This window comes from Camelus ferus, chromosome 7, assembly GCF_009834535.1.
Source record: "Camelus ferus isolate YT-003-E chromosome 7, BCGSAC_Cfer_1.0, whole genome shotgun sequence".
In the NCBI taxonomy this organism is placed as follows: Eukaryota; Metazoa; Chordata; class Mammalia; order Artiodactyla; family Camelidae; genus Camelus; species Camelus ferus.
The window spans coordinates 79,457,313-79,475,171 of record NC_045702.1 but is presented as its reverse complement, the minus strand read 5'-3'; the positions used below and the strand labels follow the sequence as shown (position 1 = coordinate 79,475,171).

Below are 17,859 nucleotides of genomic sequence, written 5' to 3'. Positions count from 1 at the left end.
GAGTGAAAGGCATTGCAGGGGATGAATTTCTAATGAACCCCTTCTCTCCCCCCATTTTTTTTTTTTTTTTTGTGACTCCTGTTTTATGTGGCTTCATATTTTAAGGGCTTGATCTGAAATTTCATTTTAAGCAATTCCAGTTTCCTAAATCCTTTTAAATCTTGACTTTCCGTAAGGTTATTTATTTATGTGTATATTTTAAAGATGGTGCTGCTTGCCTGAAACGCTCAGTAGCACCAGTAGATTTGAGCATTTCATTAGTGTTTGCGACGAAGCATGCTCACCTGCAGTGAAATAGAATTTGGAGCTATTTGAGTGATGCTTAGAGAAAGGAAAAGGGAGAGAAAGCTCTTGTTCCATGTCAGGTAGTCCTAAAAAGTTTCTTCTCGTCTGTCTCGTGTTACTTCCAAGAATTAATGAAAGAGTGGGAGTTATGAACTAGCTTCATGTCGTAAAATGAATATGTAGCTCAGCAGTTTTTTGTGTGACAGAAAAGAGGGTTTTTTTTCCATTAGAAAACATTGACACTTAATATTATCCGTTTACTTTTATAGAGGCATTCTAATGATGGCAGAGTTTTTTCATCTCAATATGGCATGGAGTTTCCTTTCCAAAAAATAGTACTCTGTCGTCTGGGTGTGCGTATTTCATAAATGAGAGCACAGATTTGCACATTTATTTGCCATACATTAAGGGAAGTTTCCTAATCGTTCCCTTCAGACACCGAATGCAACTGTAGGTTGACCGTGCTTTCCCGGCTGCGTTTTAATTTGCTGCCTCAGTCCATCGGGCACTGTGTACAGACCGCATACACACCATTAGTTGTCAGTAGACAAGGGTCCCCATGAGTCATTCTGACAGCTAGCTTGCACAATCGCAATAAAATAGGCCCTGTTCTGTTATTTCCTCAAAGCTGGAAACAAGCCTTCTCGAAGGAACGCGTTATCTTCCGAGGCATCGCAGATCACTCAGGCATTCAGGGTCTTGACTTCGAAGGTGGTTTGGTTACTAATTGTGTGTTCATGGTACATTAAGAAACTGACCCCTCTGTTCTTCTTACAGTTCCTGGCTCTGGGCACACATTATGGCAAGGTTTATTTACTTGACGTCCAGGGGAATATCACTCAGAAGTTCGATGTGGTAAGTATATAGTACAAAATAAGGTGTGAGCTAAATTTCATGTAGAAATTCATGTTTTAGGGTATTTGTTTTAGCCATGGGTTTTAATAGCCTAAAGAAAGGATCGTTACCAATTAAAGCAGAGTGCTAAGCGATTAACTCTGAACTTTATACCTTATGCTAAAAATTTTAATGGTGAACTTTTAAAGGAAAAGGTCTATATATGTATATACACACATTATATATTTTCAGTGGGTGTCTTATATGTAAACGCCTTTAAAAATTTATTTTTATAAATCTGTTTAATTGCAATTCTCTAATTATAGTCATCCATTTGGCTTTAAATGGAGCATTTAAAGTACTCCTATGTGTGTTCATTTTAAATTGTAACGGTGTAGAACGTTTAGGTGAATTGTCATTAAATGAAAAAATAATTGCTTTTATTGGTGATTACTGGTGCTAACTTACATACTTGGGGGGTGGTTGTGGAATCCTTTAAGTGTGAACCTCCTCATTTGATGACTAATGTCAGTTGTTAGTATGTACCCCATCATCTTCTCCAGATGCCAAATGAAATTGAAAAGTGATTGATAACCTTGCTGGGTTAGTTTATCTCTTCTAAATATATAAAGCTAATATTTTATGTGAATGTCTAGAGGCTTGGACTCTTAGGGGATTACATTGACTGAAAGAGAAGAGCCAGGCTCTTCATTGCTTTAATTGTGATTTGGAATCACCACAGATGAAGGAAACGTTGAATTTGAAGCTTGATTTTGGTGTTTAAGATGTGCCTTGAAAGCATCAGAAGTGTCCGTGGTTGTGTGAATATGAACCTTTGGGATGAGAAAGGTGATCATTTTGGGAGCAGATACTCCTTTTTTGAAGCAAGCATCAGCACTTGTTGAAAGATCTGTCATAAGGTCCTGGTGTAGTTCATAAAGGAGACCACAGTTTCTAAAGCTGACACATTGTTTGTGAAAGGAAACTGGTTGCTTTGTTTTGCTGAAAAGAAATGGAACCACAGAATGATGACAGAGTCCTTAGACTCTTTGGACTAGTCCAGGAAGGGAATTACGCACTGTAACCACACTGATCCGTCCGGCAAATTGTGGGTTCTTGTTTCGATTCAGCATCCCGTTCAGACAGGAGTGATACACTTCTGCCCCTCCCTCTTCTCCCTCCTAGACACTGGACACCCATTTTGATGATTTAGTAAGCATTTAGTCTTTCCATTGCCCTCCAGTAAAACGTGAGCTGGTGCTGGACAGAGTTCTTTTTCGTGGCGTTACCTCTGTCTCCTCACCTTGAAAAAAGAGCTTGCCTGGTTAGTCTCTTAAATTTCCAGCTCCAGTTCAGTGATTCTGTTACACTCTGCTTCTAAGTAACTGTTTTTAATATTGTATAGAAATTGCTTGATTGCTAAGGTTCACAGGGCATGCATACACTGCTGGTTCCGTGGCCAACAGAGAAGCCAAGGGAAATGCTGTAGGAGTTTATTCATGCTTTTGTTCACTCACTCACTCACTCACTCACTCACTCACTCATTCATTCATTCATTCATTCATGCAGTCCTTGAATCTTCTCAGTATAAGCCTTCTTACATCTTCTCTCCTGTCAGTTTTATGCTAGGTAAATCCTACATCCTTTCCCAGGTAATTTCTGGTTCTTTGGTTTTTTTTCAGCCCTGCCTCTATGACATCTTTGAAAATTAACTTCTTTATAGCTTTGCACTTACTTTTTGGCAGGAGAAGAAGATGGTTCGGTGCTCTTTTTGTTTGTTTCCTTCACACAAGAATTTAATCGTCTGTGGTGGAAAAGTTTTTTGTGAGGCCCTGGGTCTGCATGACCATTACCATATTAAGCATGTGATTTTCAGGTGACAAATTTCAGAATGCCAGTATCTTTTGAAAGGAGCCCTAACCTTCAGCTTCTCATCTCAGATGAGTTTTTTCCTTTCTTATTTTATCTTCTTGTTTCTGATGATGTGGTTGCTTTGTGGGACTCTCATTCCTCTTAAAAAAGGATTCTTTCAAATCTAAAAAATCATTGTTATGACTTGAATTTATAGAATTTCTTTGGATGTTAATGATTGTCGTATTCAATCAAGAACTGTTTTCTTCATTAGAAGTGCAGTGGGAGTGAAACAAGTATTAAAAAAAGTTAGTGAATAAACACCCCTGACTTTGGTTTTTACTTCTAGATGACAGTAATTTAAACAAATTAAAGTTAGGTAAAGTAATAATACCTTATATTTGCATAACATTTAAATTTTCCTAAGAAATATCTCTTCAACCCATTTATTGCATTTGAAGTTTTTGATTGTAGTAGTAAAGTTACGAAGCAGAAGTTCAAAATTCTCACCTGTCAGTAGGGTTTTGTTTGGCAGAAGGCGGGGGCGTAAAGAATCTTCATTTTTAAAAGGTTTCCCAGATGGTTCTGCTATTTGTGTTGGAACGGAATCATTGCATTAGAGATTGTATAACTTTTCTTTAAATATATATGATATAGAAGAAAAAATAACTAAATAAATCATTCTGTATGTTGAAGAAAGTTATTTGTTTTCCCATTAATATTTCAGGAGAAATGCTGTTTTGCAGATGCTACACAAGCCAAGCATATATCTGCCTAATAACCCAGCAGTTCCGCTTCTAGGTATATATTCAAGAAAACTGAATGCAGTGCGTATATCCACCAAAAATACAGATGTGTAGAAAGGGTGTTTAATAGCAGCTTAATTTGTAATAGCTCCAAACTGGAAACAGCCCAAATGTTCATCAGTAGTAGAATGGGTAAATGAATGGTGGTATATTCTTAGAAGTTGAATTAATGAACAAACTATTGACACAGGCAACAGACAGGAATGAATTTCACTATCTTAGTGTTTAGCCAAAGAAGCTAGACACAAATATGTACATGTTGTATGATTCCTTTTGTATGATGGTCAAGAGAAGGCACAGTCAGACTGTGATGATGGAGGTCAGATAATGACCGGGGAGAGAGCACAGGAAGAATCTTCTGAAGTGCTGAGAAGTCTCTGTCTTGATGGTTTCCCAGGTATGTACGTATGTAAAAATCACTGAACTGCACATTTGAGATTTGTGAGCTTTATTCTTTGTGAGTTATACCTCAATAACGCACACACACGTACAGAAATACACGTGTGTCTTTGACCCTGAGCAATGCTCAGATTGTCCTATGTCTCTTCTGCTCACCTCTAAATACCAGCACATCCCTGGCTTGGTGTCTTGTTCAGGGATCTATGTTTAAATGAATCATGCCACTAAGATGATTCTTACAGTTGTATATTCTTCTATAATTACATGAAAAGGTTGATAGAGAGGGTTCTGTGCTATTCAGCCATCTATGACTGTTCTTCTGTTGATCAAAAGTGAAAACCACTAGGGTGATGATTTATTTTGCATGTTGGTACTCAGATTTTAATACAGCTGAAAGGATACTCAGAATATATGTTCATTAAAATGCTTTGGCCACACATGTATATTTTTTAAAGTTTTTTTTTTTCTGGATAGAACTTTGTTAATTCTGATTTAATTGATACAGTTCACTTTTACTTAAATCACAGATTGAAATTAAAATAGGCCCAGTTTCTCATGTAAAGAGGCTCAAGTTGCTAAGAAAATTGCCCCCTTGAATATATATCAGGTCGTAGTCTCCTGGATAATGGTTGTCTTAATTCCTTAACACGGTGTGTAACATGTGACTTCAAAATCCTCAGAGGATCTCAAATTCCTTTTAAATTCCCGCTTGGCATCTCTGCCCATATAGTGTCATTAATCACGGTAGTACTCTCTGTTTAAGAGCCTCCACTTTCCTTAAGCATAGTAATTTACAGCTTACTAATTGGGAGTACTTACTTTGAAGCATTGAGCAAATTATTTTGGAGCACTATTCCATATGTTTTAAACCTTTATTCTTTCTAAGTGTGCTGGAGGAAGACCAGAGAATTCCACTGACCAGACAGATTTCTGTTCTTTACCTCTGTGTGTCTTCTTTCTTTGCTGAAAATAGAAAACGAAAAGGATTGGCCATCACGGTGACATTAGATAATACCTGAAAAGTGGAGAGTTACAAAAAAAAAAAAAAAAAAGAGAGAGAGAGGAAAACAAAATAGAACAAGGGCTTACTGGGCATTTTATATTAAGATAAATATGAAATTTAGGAAATTAATCTCTTATAAGAAGCCATGGGTTCAGGACTCTCCTCGAATTCCAGATAGCAGAGTTTGTTAATACTCTATTCCTGTTTTTGATTTGGTTTTAAACAAGTACACTCTGTTCCTTACTGCTGATCTTCGATGCTTCCTTATGGTCGAATGGTATTAAAAACCCAGATTTGTGTGAAAGTTAGCTCACGGTGCAGTTTTTTAAGCACCGTCCTAAGAGGTCTCTTTGTTTCCACCTGTCCTCCCCACCCATCTATCTAATCACAGTGTCTCTGAGAACCCTGGACAGCTCCTCACAACTTCCTGGATCAGGTCCTGGTTTTCAGCTCAGCATTCAAGACCCTTGTTGTCTGGCCGAAACCTACCTTCCCAATCTTAGTTTTAGTTTCTTAGCTCTGCGGTCATTCTGAGCTATTCACTGTCTTCAGATACTGACTTGGACATGCTTTTTCCAACCTTTTAATCACATTTTTCTAGAATGCCCTTCTTCCGTGAAACCGTGTTCTTTCCTTCACGTGCTTCCCCTTGGATTATTGTCCTGAGATATCTTCTCCTTTCTCCGAACTCCTGAATTATCGCTATTTCGCTTGCAGTGTTAGTCCCTCATCATGTCGATTCATATTCATGTTCAAGGTTTGGGAGGTCTGGGTCGTATCTCCCGCTGTACCTCTCCCCCTTTTTCTCCCCCTCTTTTTTCTCTGGGGCTGTTTGGTACCCAGTAAGCATATTGGCTGAAATCATCTTGAATCATATCCATGAAGCTGGTTCTTTATCTGTTAGTCTCTCAAGAAGGTCCCTGGGAGTCAAATCTCTGCTCTCCTGTGTATTATTCAACCCTCAACTCCCCAGTGGATTGATAATTAGAGATTTTTATATGGAGTTCAGAACCTTAGCTCCTGCTTATGGAAAGTAAGCCTTTAATTCTGTGATACTTAGCAGGTTTTCAAGATATACTTAGACCTTTCCTAGTTGCTATGGGGATTCATAAAGTCATCAAAGTGTAGAAGCTGAGGAGAGGTTAGAAAGCACTCTAGATATAAAAGGTGCTTAGTCAGTAAGCTTGAGGAACACTGGGCTTGAGCTGCTTTGGTTCTGTGTTTCCTGCCTGCTTACTCTTCTACCCACCTCTGCTGGTTCATTTAGGCCTTCCTCACGTATCTAGACATTGCCCTCACCTAAGTTTTAAAAAGATGTTTTTGTGACTGGAGCCTACCTGGGAGCGACCATGGTTTCATCTCTCTCTCTCTCTCTGGGCCTTGGGACTCAGCCACGTTTTTGGATTGCATTCCTGGCCTTTGGCTGCTCTCTTTGGCTTAGAGGAATTCATCTCTAATATAAATCAGCTCTTCTTTTCTCTTCCTTTTGTGTTGAGATGTAAGTGTTGTTTATAGCATCGCCCGTCTTTTATTTTTATGTTTCAGCAAAAGAAATACTTGTCTTCTCTCTCATCTCCCTCTTTGCCAATATAATCCTGAAAATTGAGTGTTCCTTTAAGCTTCTTGATTGCATCTTTAATCTGCACAAACACCTCTACTGTCCTTCACATGGTATAATCATTTCCTTCTGCCTGTCACCTCCACTTCCAGAAAAATGTACTTTTGTTGAGGTTATTTGCATCTGTGTCAGTCTCTCCAGAGAATGTGCACCTCCTGAAGGCAGTTGCTGTGTGTGATTGCTCTCTGCATCCTTGGTGCTCAGCACAAGAGCTCATAAATAGTGAAAAATCGATAGAACTTGGCTGAACTCATAGTTCCAAATCTGTAAAGTTCTGTGTATCTGGACTCTTCCAGATAATTGGGGTTTCGCACCTTGCTTTCCTACATCAAGATAATTGTGCACATTCTGGGGAATCACATGGGCATGGCCATCTCTGAGATTAAAACCGAGATACCAGGCCTTCATTATTACCGAAAAGCTCGGCTCTGTTAGGCTCATTCATAATGTAGCCAGGATAACGTGTGGGGTGACTACTCTTCATTCAAAGAATTCTCGGAGCAGATCTAAAAACTTAAGCTCTCTATCCTGGACTAAGAAACTTTGCTCTACTCTTGGTCATGTGGTACTTATTTATCATCCCATCGACAGTGTGCAGATCCAGATGTGGCATCCTCACTTGGGAAGCAGGGCGTGTATCTTTTGAGATTATCCGAGTGGTACCTTGTTGGCTCAGATGTGCCATTGTCTGTACTGTACTGTCTAAGGCTGATTGACAGGCCTCAGATTCTTATGTGTTTAAAGAATCAGTTTTCTATATTTGGACTCAGTATTTTGAGTGATAAGAAATATGTCAAATGAGCTGAGAATTACTTAAGTGGAAATCAAACTTCTGATAAATGATGCCAAGGAAAGTCGTATTTCCAGTGTTCTGCCTCTTTTTCTGAAATAATCTCCAGTGTGTGGATTAAGTGGTTTATAGGTAGCTTGATAACTTTGGTAGCATCTATGTACGGAGGCGGCTAAGAAGCATGTTCAGCTTTAAGGATGCTCCTCTCATTGAAAATAGCGAAAGCGTCATGCTTACAGAATGTTGTCATACCTGGCCTTTAAGTCGTAACTACATTTGGGCAACTATCTCTGATATAACTAAAATTAAAAAAATTCCCCGAGGTGGCTGCAGCGTTAACACATTTTAGAAATAAGATATCAAATAACTCAACTGAAAAATACAATAAAATATGTCTTCACTGAATGAAATTACCTTGGTGCTCCACATACCTCAATGTCAAGGTTGAAGTGTCGGTAACTTTTTGGAACTTGACTCTGAACTGGGTAGTAGACTGGGGCCTGACTCCCAGAGAGCCTGTGGACTCATTCTGTAGAAGGGGAGCCTGATGCTGGAGCTTCTTTCTTTGGGGGTCAGGGGCTTGTCACAAAGTAAGAAGAGTCAAAGGACTAGGACCACCGTGGAGACTCGGAGGCAGAGTGCTTAGCTTTGCAAGAGGGAGAAAGCGAAAGCTGAGGTGAATCTTGACGGATGAATGAGCATTTTTCAATTGTTGGTATGAGTCTGGGTCGGGTGATGCAAGCTTCCTGGGAAGCAGAGAATCAGAAAGGGCAAGGAATGTTGATCATAGACTTTTTATCTACATATCCCTTTTGGTTTTTCTCCAGTTGCTTGAGAATAAGGGACTGGAGAGGAGAGAATGGATAGTGAGGTGCAGTGAGAGGGGACGTGAGCAGCAGGTCTGGCAGAAGAACCGAAGGAAAAAGAAAAGGAGTGTTTTCATGAGTGTCTTCATGGTGACCGACTTTGGAGTTCCGAGTGTTTAGGGAAGCAGGTCAAACCAGAACAGTGATGGGAATCAGATGTCATGGAACAGAAGGTAGGAGTTTTATATGTGGGTATGAGCGTCTGTTTATTTTTGTTGTTGTTATTGCTGTTGAAGTATAGTTGATGCATGGTGTTGTATTAGTTTCTGGTGTACAGGATAGTGATTCAGTCACATACACACACACACACACACACACACACACACACACACGCACGCACATATCCTTTTTCATTATAGGTTATTACAAGGTATTGAATATATGTGCTGTACTGCAGGGCCTTGTTGTTTATCTGTTTTATGCATAGTAGTTTGTGTCTGGTAATCCCAGCCACCTGATTTATCTTTCCCCCACCCCTTTCCCCTTTGGTAACCATAAGTTTTCTGTGTCTGTGAGTTTGTTTCTATTTTGTAAATAAGTTCATTTGTATCATTTTTTAGATTCCACATATAGGTGATAACATGTGATACTTGTCTTTCTCTTTCTGGAACTTCACTTAGTATGATCATCTCCAGGTCCATCCATGTTGCTGCAAATGGCTTTATTTCATTCTTTTACGGCTGAATATTAGTCTGTTGTGTACATATACACCACAACTTCTTTATCCAGTCATCTGTTGATGGACATTTAGGTTGTTTTTGTGTCTTGGCTATTGTAAATAGTGCTGCTGTGAACATTGGAGTGCGTGTATCTTTTTGAATTAGAATTTTCCTGGGATATATGCCCAGGAGTCGGATTGCTGGAGCATATGGTAACTGTTTTTAATTTTTTAAGGAATCTCCATAATGTTTGTATATATTTTAATAACAAATAATTATACCTTGAGTTTGTTTTGTCAGTAATAGCCTTTTTAGTCTCTGGAAACCCTGACAGAGTATGTTTCAAAATACAGTATTATTACTTCTTCCTTAAACAAGCTCTGTTTTTTGATTTGAATAGCTTTATTTTATTAGCCTTCTCTAGAAATTATTTCTTTGGCTATAATGACCAAGTTTTCTTGATTTGATAGAATCATGATATATTATGATAAATGAGAACTTAAAGGAGATTTCGTTCATCTATCCATCCAAGACATGGAATTCCTCTGTTGTATTCCTGTCACTTGATCCTTAGTTAAACCTCTAGTAAAAAGTAATCCATTATCTCCGGGCAGCTGTTAACTCTTAGCACTTGCTAGAAGGCAAACTTTAGCTTTTGTTAGTTTAATTGATAGAAAGGGGGAAAATTCATATTAAAACATAAGAAAGTAAAATGGAACGATGCATACTGCTAAACACCTCTTAGAGTAGCTAAAATTACACTTAAAGACTGACCATAGCAAGTGTTGTACAGGCAGAGAGAAACCGGAACTCGTCCACTACTGGTGGAAATGTAAAACGGTGTGACCACTTTGGAAAACAGTTCAGCAGTTTTTTAAAACCATTAAACATGCACCTACCATGTGGTCCAGCCATTTCACCCCTAGGAGATGAAAGCATATGCTCGTAGGAAGACTTGGTACATGAATGTTCACGTCGTTTTTATTATGACAGCCCCAAAGTGGATAGGTCCATCTACAGGTGAATGGATACACAAAATGTGATATATCCTTATGGTGCCATTCTACTCATCAGTAAAAAAAAAAAAAAAAAAAAAAGGGACAAACTTTTGATATATGCCACAACATGAATGGATCTCAGATCTACCATGCTAAATGAAAGAAGCCAGACTCAAAAGGCTACATATTATGTGGCTGCATTTATATAAAATTCTAGAAGATGCAAACAAATCTATAGTGACAGCGAATCACTGGTTGCTTGGAGACGGTCAGAGATTATAAAGCGGCATGAGGGAGCTTTCAGGGCTGATAGATGTATTTATTATATCAGTTGTGGCAAAGGTTTCATGAGTGCATACATGCGTCACAACTTAGCCAAATTTACACTTTAAATATTTGCACATTATGGTATGTCGAGTATATCTCAATAAAGCAATTTTTAAAAAATAAAAATGAGAAGCTACGGAAATAATAGAATAACATGTTCCCAGAGGTGATGTTTACCCATCAAAATACTTAACATTATTTGCATCTGTGTAAGCCCAAACTGCTGTGTATTCTTTAAGGTACTGGGCATTATAAATGACACCCGTACAGGATGGGATTGGATTATCTAGTTGCTGATTTCTTTGGCCTTTCTTTAGGTTGTGAGTCAAAAGGAAAAAAAAAAAATCTGTATTTAAAATTTTTTTGTTTACCATTTTCCTTGTTTCTGACCGATGAAATATAGTTGGGAAACATACCAAAAATGCAGCCTACATGAGAGTGGAAGGATTTTACCAATATTATCAGTATCTTTTTCCTGTTTCGGTTCTATATTTGCATGAGTGATGCGTGTTCTGTATTGTATATCGCTTTTGGGGGAAGCTCCACCTTTTATGGAAATGATATAATGACTGGGAGTGGAGTAACTGGATAGGTTCAGATTTGTTTTTAGGTTTCCCAAGGATATGGGCACTGTATTTTAGGCAGGAAAAATGGACTTGTTTGCAATAACTTCTGGGCAGAATATCTCGTTTGGGTACATCTGCCTGGTAGCAGAAAGTCTACCAGAATTTTGTTAGATTTTCCAAAAGAGTTTCATCTCAGAAGGAGAGAATTAAATGCCCTGTGAGGTGGTATAAAAGTTTGATTCCATTTTACTTTAGTGTAAAAATAATGAATATATTAATCCAGGCACTTTGGTTGCTCAGTGACAGACCATCTCAGCTGGGCTTAACCAACAGCGGGATTTCCTGGCTCCTTTGTAAGTCAAGTGGGGCTTCGGGGTCCAGACAGGGTCTTAGAGGGCCCATTTCTGGGATAGGCTCTTTTTGTCCTGTGGGCATGATGGTCACACAGCTCGAGAGTGGTGCCACAGGACCATAATGCTCGTAAACAAGGTAGGACTCCTTCAGTGACTCTGCCAAGAGCCTGCCGGGGATGACTGTGATGAACCTGGTTGGGGTACGTATTTCTACTGGAAGCAGTTGCTCTGGGTCATTTGGTAGGATGCTCTGGCCAGTACTGAGTTGCAGGTGGGGATTAGGGGAGGGGTGCGAGCCCCTCCTCTAATCATATAGAATGTGTTTCTTAATGAAAAAAGCAGGTCTGTAAGTGCCTGGAGCTGTCCAGGAGCCAACTTCCCAGTGCCCTGTACACCCAGTGAAGGATGCGAAACCTGGGAGTGATTCAGGGATGAGCATCCTTGCGTCGGCTGGGGCATCTTGTGACTATTTCTTTAAAACAAAGCCTTGGAGGGGAAATCACTAGGGCAGACACTGAACATTTTCAAGTTTGTTCCATATTGCTGTGTTTCACGTCACTTAGGTACCGATTTATATTCCCACCAGCACTGTATGAGAATATGTCACTATATCTCTTCAGCAGCATTGGCTGTTAGCATTCAAAAATTCTTTGTCGCTTCGATTTCTTACTAATGGGAATTTATGGATTCAGTGTATTTTGGTTTTTTTGTTTTGGGGTTTTTTGGTGGTTGTTGTTGACTAATGAGGCTGTGTACTCTTGAGAATTGTTAGCTCAAATAATTTGTCAGTGTTGTGTAAAGCTCTAAACTGATTTGTAATTAAAAAGTTCATTGTTTACAAGCAAAAATAACAACGTTAGTCTGGGTGACTCATGCGATGGCTCAAAATCAGAAGTCACCAGCAAGTCAAATTTAATGCTTATAAATAAATCTTTATACTGTTAAATAAAACAGTGATGATTTACTTTTAGGACAACATCCATTTTCATTATCCATTTTAAATTTAATACTTTAAATCTGAACTTTATTGTTTTTGTTTGTTCATTTGTTTTGATTCTTTAAGTGCTACGGAAGCTGTAATCATAAGGTGTTTGTAGCAAGTTTTAACAACACATATTTTTTTAAAATGTTACTTATATAACAGACTCATACAGATGAATAAGGAGAACGCAAGCAACCCAGAAAGAAATTGGGCAAACAGTATGATCAGAAAGTTCTCAGATGGAGAACACCAAATGTGTCCAATAAAAAAGATGCTCGCTTTCTCTAGTAATGACAGAGTCGTCAGGGAAACATGAAGTGAACCCGACAGTGAGATGCCATTTCACACCCGTCAGTTGGACAAACGTTTAAAAGTCTGATCAGCGCCAGAGAGCAGACCCTGGTGGTGGGCCAGAGAACTGGGTTCTCCTCCGGTGGTGGAGGGCGTGTAAAGCCCAGACACTTCTTGTTGAAAGACTGACAGATGTCTTCTGGTCTATGATTTATCCTTTAATATTTCATTTATGATATTTTTATTTGTTCAGAAGTTTTTTTTTTTTAATTTAAATGCAGTAACCATTTATCAGTCTTCTCATTTATGGTTTATATTTTTTGTCTTCTGTGGGAAAATTTTTTTTGCTTCTACGAAGTTGTAAAGAGATCCTTCTGTATTTTCTTCCAAAAGTTTTAAGAGTTTTGCGTTTTGCATTTAAGTCTTCGTTCTTACTCAAGAAAAAAAAGTCTACACTGTACTGCGAGGAGGAGGATTTATTCCTTGATATCATGATGGCGTCTGAAGTTCCCGTCTTGCCAGAAAAACAAAATGACACAAAATTTATAACCTCCTGAACCTACTGATTTCCCATTTTCTTTCCTTGACCCCACTTCAGGTCTTGACTCAGTTGCATTATTGGAAATCCAGCTGTTCCAGAAGGGATGTGGAAAGAGAAGTGCTGATGGGATGATTGGAGATGAAGGCTGAAGGGGCAGTGATGCCCAGCAGAGGGGTGGCTGGCCAGGCTCTGGAGTGGGCCGGCTGTGGTCCTGAGGTGGGGGTCGGGCAGTGTGTCTGTGGCTGTGAGCCAGGCTCGAGATCAGGCTCCTGGCTTCCAGCCCTTGCCCTATATTCATTATTTAACTTCTCTTTCACTTTCTGTCTTTATAAAATGTCGAACACAGTCACATCCCTGATTTGTGTGGTTTTATTTGAAAGATTATTTGTAAAATAATTCAATTTATGATAAAATATTTAGTGCAAGGCTCAGTAACTGATAGCCATTATGAGGAATGGAATCAAGTCGAGTCAGATCACAGGCATTTACGATGCTTCCCAAGGGGGAGCTGTTATTTTTGAATTCATTTGTGCGGTTGGCTTTCATAATGTATGTTGTGTACAGGGCAGATGAACTTAGGGAGGGAGGGAGGGTGGCAGGAAGGAAAAAAGGAGAAAGAAGGGAAGAAGAGAGAAGCTTCTGTGACACACCTGTTGTCCGCCACCGGTTCGCCCCCTGCTCCATCAGACCCTTTGTTTAGTTGAGCAGTGGGTATCTTTTCTCACAGGGCACAAGCAGCTCTACTTCCTTGGCGTTTTAAGAACACGTTTACTTATGTAACTGGGTTCTGGAAATGGATCTCAGTGCAGCTCTAGTTAGTTGACTTCAGGAATTTCTTTTCAGCGCAGAGACATTGCAGCTCAGTTTCCAAGATGCTTCTCTTGAGAACTGTTGAGAGAATTCAGCCTACTTGGGAGATGACTTAATGGAGAATTGATAATGCAGTGATTTCACACCGGAGAGCATTATAACATTAATTTCTGCAGTGAAGATAGAGCTGAATTGGTGAAGTTTTAAGTGGTCTGTCTTCATCTGATGTCTGGAAAAGTAAGTGAGGCATTTTCCATTTGGTTAATGACTTGGTCTCAGCTATTTAAACTATTCGTAGTGCCCTTTTTAGATAAGTGATTTTTTTTCCTCCCCAACCTGTGGAAACACAAAGACTTCACTTTCTCAGAAGTTGGTTTGAGATAAATAGGATGCATTAGCATCCCTGCTGCTATCAAGTCATAAATAACAGTGAGAGGAGGAAGTAAGAGCTTTAATATCCCTAACAGACTCCTCCTCTATCACTGATGGTGCCGTTAACTTTACACTGAGAAATTCATCAGGGGTGTCTGGGGACCTTGGGATGTTCACGTAACTCTGTAGCCATCGTGGGTTTGCGCTGTGTTCGGCTTTCTTGAGCCGCTTTTCTCCAAGTTCGAAGAAGTTTGTTCTCCAAGGTGGCCAAGCAGTGGCGTGGCAGGGCCTTAGGACTTGGAGAGCGTGCGGGGCTTTATTTTAATGAATACTAATAAGAAAAAAGAAGAATATGCTTATTCATTTTCTAGTTACATGGTCTCAGGGATGCCAACTCCATTTCTGTCGCCTTAACTCGTATAGAAAAAAATGTATTACGTGCAGTTAGGGCAGTATTCTCTGGGAAAAAAGGGATTTTGTTTTCTGGAATTGTTGTTAGGACCTTGTAGGCTGGGGATCCTGGGGACGTGGCCAGCTGCAGAGGACACCTTGTTCACAAAGACCACGTTTCAGTCAAAACCATTTGGGTGTTAAAACATCCGTGTTTATTTCTGAGCTCAATTATTATTTGAAATAATTTAGCAAGTGGGGCTGTGTGAGGTGTGGAAACGTCTGTGCTGTGACTTACCATTGGACAGAAGGGCCCGCACTCTGCTTTCTCTGCTGAGCTCTGGGCTCCCTGGATTGGCAGCACTAAACTGATCTCAACAAGGTCCGGCCTTTGAATTATACCAGGCATCTCTCCTGAGTCCTGGTTTCTTTATCACTGGGGTCTAGCAGGCCAGACAAAGATAAATCTAGTTTTGAATCTATATACTGGTACCAACAAAAAGCTGATTTTTGCCTAGTTTCAGAGACTCAGCTCTTCCAGGGCCCTGATGAATAACATCCCTTCCACTCATTGGGGCTGACAGCTGTCCTGTGGCATTTATCCTCCGTCCTCTGCCTCCATTATCCCCCGTGTATCCCCCTAGATGCGTCTTTCAGCTCATCCCCTCGCTGGTTCTTTATGTCGCCACCGCCCTTGTTCAAGTCTTCACTGAACCTCTCCTGGGTTATTGCAGCGAACCCCCCCGGATCTGCCCATCTCATGCCTCCCCTAGTCCATCCTTTGCACAGCTGCCCACGTGGTCTTCCCAGAGGGGTGGTGGGATTTTGTTACTCCCCTCACTGAGAACATTCGAGGGCCTCCTTGATGCCTGTAAAACAGAACCGAGCTCTCCCTGCCCGTGGAAATGCTCGGGGCCTCTCCCTCTCTGTGATACCTTCCTGGTGACATCAGAGGCTGCATCTTAGTCCTTTAGCCAGCATTCTGTAAGGATGTGCAAGGGATGTAAAGGATGATAAAACACAGTCCCTGTTCCCAGTTGGAACGCATTTCAGGGCTAGTCACATAAACCACCATCTGTAACAGAATGTGTTAAATTATAAAATCGAGGTTATACAAAGGGCGGGGCTCACAGACCCTGCACACAAACACCTTGAAGGCAGGCTTTGTTTTCCCGCCTTTCTTGTTTGTTTAATCCTCCGTGCATCCCGTAGAGGTTTTGATGATCTTGGTTACTCATTTGTGAAATGCATTTATTAGCAAATGATTCTGCTGCATTATGTCCTGGAAATAATCGGGTGACTTTGTGTTCCTCTGATGACTCTGCTTTCCTTTTCCTATCACTCCTCCTTTTTGTATCTTTGTTGGATACATGCATAAACAAGGGAAATACTGAATCCATTTAAGAACAGATCATTTTCTCAAACTTCACACCTTATATTTCAGCATTTTGAAAACTGTCAGTTGTCTTTCTTTTCAGGTCCTTTCTGTATGGAACAAATGTTAATTGTTTTATTTATGGCTTTTCCAGTAAAACAGATTGTTTTCCAGCGGCCTCACCAGCTGGCACAGTGTCTGGGAGGTGGCAGGTGTGCTGTAATTCTGGGACGAACACTAGAAAGAAAAACTTGCTGGCTCCTTCTGTTGTTGCTCAGATTGATTTACTTAGAAGTTTCTCCTAAAGTTTTTCTCGCTCACCTGCCAAATTTCATTTTGTAGACAACCATCGAAGGCATCATAGGAAGGCTTCTGCAAGGTGTCCACTCTGAACTGTTAAGCAAACGGGCATTGCAAACTATGGGGAGAGTGAGCTCCAATTCTGATTTGCTGCTCATCTGTCTCACTGCAGAGAACTACTGCAGTTTGTTGCATCCCCAGAAGGCCACTGTCTGAACCATGAACAGTGTTCCAGTGATTTGCAAGCTTCCTAAGGGCGAGGACCGCATCTAACATGTTCACCATGTGCACCTGACATCCAGGACAGCCCCTTGCTTACAAATTAAATAGGGAACGTGGACCAAAAGGCTAGTTTTTGCCTCTTATCAAAGTAAGCGGTTTAAGTGGTGCCCAGATGGTGACTAGCTGTCTTGAGTACATGTCGTGTGCAAGCCAGCCTTCTACGAGCATTGTCCAGGGGGATGTGACAAACAGCGACAGAAGATGGAAATTTAACAAAAGGAAAACGGCTCTAGGAATCAGCAGTGTGCCCGCTTCTTAGGAGGCAATCCCTTCCAGATCCTCCTTGTGCTTTTAAAGGTTGTTAGGATTTAGAAAACGAACATCTATCTAATAAGTCTTCTGCAGGCTGAAAGGCCATTCCGAGCCTCCCTCTGCTGAGGTTGTGCGTCCTGGCAGGTGCAGTCTCGGGTGATGTCTGAGCCTTTCAGCAGTCTGCCGCGCACGCGGGTGGGCACCAGGCAGGGAGAGCTGCAGGGTGTGAGGGGTCAGAGGAGGTTGCAGATGGTCCTTGTAAGTTTCCAGCATCTAAGTCACACCCAGTGTGCTAAGGGGCAGGTGGTTAAAAACTCTTGGTTGGGGGATATTTTTTTAAAAGTTAAAAAAAAGAAAGTATTTAGGAATGTTTTAGTGACTAGTGTGGACTGATTTATAAGCAGTCTTACAAAGACAGAAAATGTAAGCTCAAGTGTTGACTTGAAACAGTGATGACAGCGGACAAACAAAACTATTTTCTTCCAAGCAAAGTAACTCTTCCTCAAAGCTTCTTTCCATTCTTCTCATTCCCACATGACTTTGATTTCCTTTGGATTATTTTCAGGATATTGGTTAGAGTTGAAATCAAAGAATTCATTTTCTAATAGGATAATTTGATGATTTGAGCGTTAGAATGGAAGAGAAGTTGAAGTGTGGAGTTAGAGATGCTTAATAAATTTATTTTTTCCTACAAACAGTATTCTGGTGGAAGTTACAGAATATGAAGGCTGTCTGATAAAAAATGGAGACAGTGGATTCTGTACCTTGAAGTAATCATTTCATCTTATTCATATAAGTTTTGTAACATCCGGGGAAAACTGTGATGAACCAGAAAGCTACTTGAAGCCCCGTGCTGGTTCAAATCACTGTGAGGAGAATCATACTCAAAATGGATGAAGGACCTAAAGA

The 17,859-nt window shown here is 40.2% G+C and overlaps 1 protein-coding gene across 4 annotated transcripts in view; it reads left to right on the top strand.

Annotated features, from left to right (window-relative positions):
* The window catches only part of VPS41 (VPS41 subunit of HOPS complex), a 178,463-nt gene that overhangs the window by 40,790 nt on the left and 119,814 nt on the right, over positions 1-17,859 (top strand). For all 4 annotated transcript variants that reach the window (XM_014559811.2, XM_032484254.1, XM_032484253.1 and 1 more), the window contains exon 4: positions 1,063-1,140. In XM_014559811.2, the coding sequence (XP_014415297.1) occupies positions 1,063-1,140 (78 nt within the window). The remainder of the gene's footprint in view (positions 1-1,062; positions 1,141-17,859) is intronic.